The 5,747-nt window shown below is 46.9% G+C and overlaps 1 protein-coding gene across 1 annotated transcript; it reads left to right on the top strand.

Annotated features, from left to right (window-relative positions):
* Positions 1-2,704: 2,704 nt before the first annotated feature.
* Sox17 (SRY-box transcription factor 17) lies at positions 2,705-5,087 on the top strand. Its single transcript, XM_026394404.2, has 2 exons — positions 2,705-3,246; positions 3,826-5,087. The coding sequence occupies exons 1-2, from the start codon at positions 2,940-2,942 to the stop codon at positions 4,764-4,766; spliced, it is 1,248 nt and encodes a 415-aa protein (XP_026250189.1). The 5' UTR covers positions 2,705-2,939; the 3' UTR covers positions 4,767-5,087.
* Positions 5,088-5,747: the final 660 nt, after the last annotated feature.

Below are 5,747 nucleotides of genomic sequence, written 5' to 3'. Positions count from 1 at the left end.
ATATGTCAAGAGAATGATGAAAAGAAATCAAACCTAGGTAACTAGTATGTAAAAGGCGACTGGTCTTGGAAAGGCACCACAATTCTTTTTTGGTAAATTTAAGTAAACTGCTACGTTATGACTCCCAAGGAGGGTGTGTTAAGAAATAAAGAAAGCGCCCAAATCTGAAGCTCCAACTCCATTTTAGGGATGTGTTCTCTCACCTGCTTTCCCAGTAACCTTATCTGTCAAAAATCACTGGTTACTCTCCAGGATCGGGTACAAATAATGATGGAAACCTTTAGATTTTCTTCTTCCATCAGTTTCCCAACTTTAAGATCCAGGAGGGTGAACAAGGACAAAACTGCTCTTGTACTTTTTCTGGAACCACACCTGGATTATATTTTCTATACTCCAATTTATCTTTGGAGAAATTAGTCAAATAGATTAATCTAGAGATGGATTCTAGCACAGGCTCAGTCTCCATTCTAAAAAACTCTTAGTTCATAAAAGCTTTTGCAGTTAAGAGAAAATTCTGCTTTGAGATTTTTGAAAACATATTTATTACAATCTAAAAAAAAGTTAGACAATGTGTTTTAAAAACCAGCAAGGAGCAAGGTGCTAAGGGATTAACTGGTAACTTTGCTGTCCCTCTTTTTTAAATTTTTTTTTTTTAAATTTATGATACTGGGGATCAAACCCAGGGGTGCTTCACCAGTGAGTACAACTCCAGATCTTTTTTTTTGTTTGTTTGTTTTGAGTCAAAGAGTCTCCCTAAATTGCTGACCCTGTCTTCAAATTTTCCATATTTTCTCAGCCTCCTGAGTAGCTGGGAATATAGGCTAACATTGCTGTTTCTACTCCTATAGTTTCCTTATTTATGACCATTTCCAATGCATTTTTGCTTTATTTTCAAGCCATTTTTTTTTCTTCTGGAACAAATAAAACTTTAAAGGGAAAATCACCATGAAATTTAAGATAAACTGCTTTAAACTATCAATTAAAAACATTCCACTATGATTTCTTTAAGCAAATTAATTAATTAATTTTTTTCTTTTTTGAACCATAGCTACTTGTAAACTAGAACTAGAGTCTTACAGTCCCTATAGGAGGACTGGGTGCTAAAGGAAAGGTGAGCCAAGGGAACTAAGTCCACACATCCCTGGTAAAGGTTTTAAACAGTTGTATATCGTTTTGTTTGTTTTTTTTTTTTTTTTTGATACAAAGCAATGACAGAGAAACTAAAGGTCAGGATTTAGCAAAAGCCCTGTGTTTTTAAGGATGCCTTTAATGAGCCAGACATGATAAATGACTTTGTCACTGAAATATCACACAGAAAGCTATAACATTTTACCTCTCAGATCCAGGATGTAATTGATACTACTTTCATCACCCCTTCATAGCAAACTGTGAAAATCTATTCTGGAGATTGATATATTGATTTTTCTTTTTCCCAAATGTATGCAGAGGTGGCCCTGTTGGTTACTGGTGGAAAACAATACAAATACATAAACACAACTGGCAAGTGTGGGAGGGGGTATCTTGGCTCCTGCTCTGAAGGTCAACTGCCAGGTGCAAACTTCACCATCCCAACACTCTGATCTCCAGGCACCTTTTTAAAAGACCTGTCTTGCACCTCAGTTTCCCTTCTGGTTAAGCTATAAGTGTCTAACTAATACAGTTCATTGGAAGATAAACTAGTTCGATAAGGTTTGGAGGCAATAAGAATACTGAATGTCATATATAATTGCTATATAAAGGTTTGTTTAAAAATCCCAAAGAAAACCTTTTTCAGGTCTAAACACAAGTTTAATAATCATTCACATTTCCTTTTTAGGAAAATTATCTGCCTGGGTAGCCATCTTAGATACTAAGAGATTTAGCTATTTTACCGCTCAAAGTATTGCTCTCTTTCCCTTAATAAATTTGGGCACTTAAAGACAAATATTGTTGTTGTCTTTATATTTTACCTTTATTTAATTTTTTTTTTTGTGGTACAGAGAATCGAACCTAGGGCCCCGTGCAAGTCTTTCCATTATAGAAATCTAACTTATGAAACGCATGAGAAACAGTTTTGTTAAATGTATCTTACACATTTTAATTTGAAAATTTTCAAGGGTTTATTTATCATGAATAAAAACTTTAAATTTCTTCAGGGTGATGGACCATTGGAGAATGAACGTCATTCCTTATTTAAATCTTGTTTTAAATAGTAGAATTTACCTTGGACATAACATTTTTAATACTATGCAAGTAAGGTGAGTCCTTGGGGAGAGTTTGTATTCGTTTATTTTGAACACTATCTTTCTGCCTTAGAAAAAAATACATTTGCAGAAGGCACCCGTACAATCCCTTGGAATGAAGCAAGTTCATCCAGCACTGAAATATCCTTGCCTTCTATAATAAAGATGTGATTTGAGAGAGAATAGAACCGATGCTTAGCGGCTAATGTGAACTATTTTGGGTAAGTACCTCTAGCTTGCAGTAGTCAGCGCCCCGAGAAAGTTCTTCAGTGGCTCCCCTTCCCCGGTAGGACAGGACGTGGCGCCAGAACCCGGCTCCAGCCAGTTTTCCTGGGGGGCAGGTGTAGCCCAGGGCGCTGGACCGGGGGAGGGGAAAGGGGCGGGCATGGGGTTAACTAGGACTGGAGACTCGGACCACAGGCCGGGCGTGGGCCTAACTACGCCGACCCGGCCCGCCCCCGCCGCTCCATTGGCCACAGCTGTGCAGAAAAGGGCTCGCGGCCCAGGGGTGCTTGCAGTGTCACTGGGCCTACCGGGGACTTTAGTTAGTGTGCGGGGACTGGCTGGGGACGTAGGTGGCGGCTAGGGGCCCGGAGGCTCTCGCAGCTCTCTAGGTATCTCTCGCCTCCCTCTCCACCCCGTCCTCCCCGATCCCGGATCGGGGGAGGTGGTGTGTCCTGCGGAGGGTAGCGGGGCGCGGGGCAGGGCTGGAGCGCCATGAGCAGTCCGGATGCGGGATACGCCAGTGACGACCAGAGCCAGCCCCGGAACGCGCTGCCAGCGGTGATGGCCGGGCTGGGCCCTTGTCCCTGGGCCGAGTCGCTGAGCCCCCTCGGGGACATGAAGGTGAAGGGCGAGGCGGCGGCCAGTACCGGAGCGCCGGCTGGGGCTGCCGGCCGAGCCAAGGGCGAGTCTCGCATCCGGCGGCCGATGAACGCCTTCATGGTGTGGGCTAAGGACGAGCGCAAGCGGCTGGCGCAACAGAACCCCGACCTTCACAATGCTGAGTTGAGCAAGATGCTAGGTGAGTCCAAGCTGGGAGGCCAGGCTACCGATCTCCGTTGCGAATCGCGGTGCCACTTCCTTGAGCCCAAAGAGATTTTTTTTGTTTTGTTTTGCTTTGCTTCCGAGACCAGGTTTGTGTTGTAGCCTCGTCTATCCCTGAGGACACTCTGTTCCCGCCTCCTGCTCCCCTTCTTTCCAAACGGGCTTTCAGTCTTTTTAGTCCTTATGGCCAGGGCGCGAGTGCAGTGGTCCTGAGAAGGTGGCTTCCCGGTGCCTCGGAGCTGCGATAGGGCACCCCTACCTCTACTTGGGTCAGTCGTGTCAGAACTCAACCCCTTCCCAGCTCAGGGAATATTTCAAGTTTTTTTGAAACCGGGAGATGGGTGAGAGGAGAGGTCACTTCTAGGAGCCCAAAAGAAGTGAGGAGTACCCTTAGAGGACTTTTGAGTTCCAAACCTTCCCTCTTCAACTTGACTTGGTTTCTCCTCTGGTTTTACAATTTTGATTGGGGTGGGAGAGGTAGGGCTAGGTGAGGCCTGGGGCGGGAACGCCCTTGGGTAAGTCCTGCGCCCCTCTCCACCTTCCCATTTCCCTGCAGGCAAATCGTGGAAGGCGCTGACGCTAGCGGAGAAAAGGCCTTTCGTGGAGGAGGCCGAGCGACTGCGCGTGCAGCACATGCAAGACCATCCCAACTACAAGTACCGGCCGCGGCGGCGCAAGCAGGTGAAGCGGCTGAAGCGGGTGGAGGGAGGCTTCCTGCACGGCCTCGCGGAGCCGCAGGCTGCGGCTCTGGGTTCCGAGGGCGGCCGCGTGGCCATGGACGGCCTGGGCCTGCCCTTCGCAGAGCAGGGCTTCCCGGCTGGCCCGCCACTGCTGCCCCCTCACATGGGTGGCCACTACCGTGACTGCCAAGGGCTGGGTGCACCATCGCTGGACGGCTACCCGCTGCCCACGCCCGACACGTCCCCGCTGGATGGCGTGGAGCCAGACCCGGCCTTCTTCGCTGCACCTCTGCCAGGGGACTGCCCAGCTGCCAGCACCTACAGCTACGCGCAAGTCTCGGACTACACGGTGCCTCCAGAACCTCCAGCTGGCCCTATGCATCCCCGGTTGGGTCCAGAGCCCTCTGGCCCTGCAATGCCAGGCCTCCTGGCGCCCCCCAGCGCCCTTCATATGTACTACGGCGCCATGGGCTCACCCTCGGCGGGCGGCGCGCGCGGTTTCCACCTGCAGCCACCGCAGCAGCAGCAGCCGCCGCCGCAGCAGCATCCCCCGCCGGGTCCCGGGCAGCCTTCACCCCCTCCCGAGGCTCTGTCCTGCCGGGATGGCACGGACCCCAACCAGCCCACCGAGCTCCTCGGGGAGGTGGACCGAACGGAATTTGAACAGTATCTGCACTTCGTGTGCAAACCCGAAATGGGTCTCCCCTACCAGGGACATGACGCCAGTGTGAATCTCCAGGACAGCCACGGGGCCATTTCCTCCGTGGTGTCCGATGCCAGCTCAGCGGTATATTACTGCAACTATCCTGATGTTTGACAGGTCCTGAATCCGCCCCAGCCTGCAGGGCAGAAGCACAGTGTTACACTCTTCCTGGAAAAAAAGCTAAGGAAATCCTTAGCCTCATGTCGTTTTATTTTGTTTTTAAGTTGCCTTGGCATATAATTTATGGTAATTTATTTTCCTTGCCACTTGACCAGTTGTGGGTATGTGAAGTATTGTTAAAATTTAACATTTATTCAGGGCCTTCCCCCGCCCCATAGCATTGTCAAAATCCCCTTTCCAATTTAACCTGTCCCTAATGGGTCCCACAACAATTTGCTCCGTTTCTTGAAAGTTTATTGATTGAAGAAATTTTGCCCGATGTGTTTTTTTAATCTTTTAAAAAATAAAATCTGCTTTTTCACTCTAGCAGTGCCTCTGTCACATAGTCTTAACAGAAACCAATTGTTTAGATCAATGTTAATTTTCCTACAATAGCAGACCATAATGCTTTCATGGAGTCCTAAAAATGAATATTAGAATATGCAAGTTGTATGTAATTGTTCTTGCTAGGAAAAAAAAGCCTCATGAAATAAGCCTACTTCACATATTTCAAGTGATCTTGATCTATGAAAGGTTATTGTTAATATTGCAAATGTTTCTAATTTCGGTAGATCACTTTAGCCAGAGGGGATGTCCAAATAGTTTTGGTTTTCTAGTTGTTAAAGAAACCTGCCTAAATAGGCTTTTTGGATATAGATGTATATTCTATATTCCACCAAGAATTTTGTGCTCTCCTTCAACACAACTTGCCTTCGATTCTCACATTTTTATACCTTGGGAAGTGGTGTTTTGGGGTTAATACTTTGAAGGGGTCGTGGGAACTAAACAAAATTAAATTTGCATTGTGACTTTCAGTGAACTTTAGCATCTAATGACATCCGAAGTTCCTAAACTTTGGGGTGAATCTATGGGTGATTTGTGCATCACAGGCTTTACTTGTGTGAACTAAAACCACAGCCCTAGTGCATCACTATT

This window comes from Urocitellus parryii, chromosome 7 (assembly GCF_045843805.1).
Source record: "Urocitellus parryii isolate mUroPar1 chromosome 7, mUroPar1.hap1, whole genome shotgun sequence".
Lineage (NCBI taxonomy): Eukaryota > Metazoa > Chordata > Mammalia > Rodentia > Sciuridae > Urocitellus > Urocitellus parryii.
Note: the sequence above shows the minus strand (reverse complement) of the source record. Positions and strands in the feature narration are given on the sequence as shown.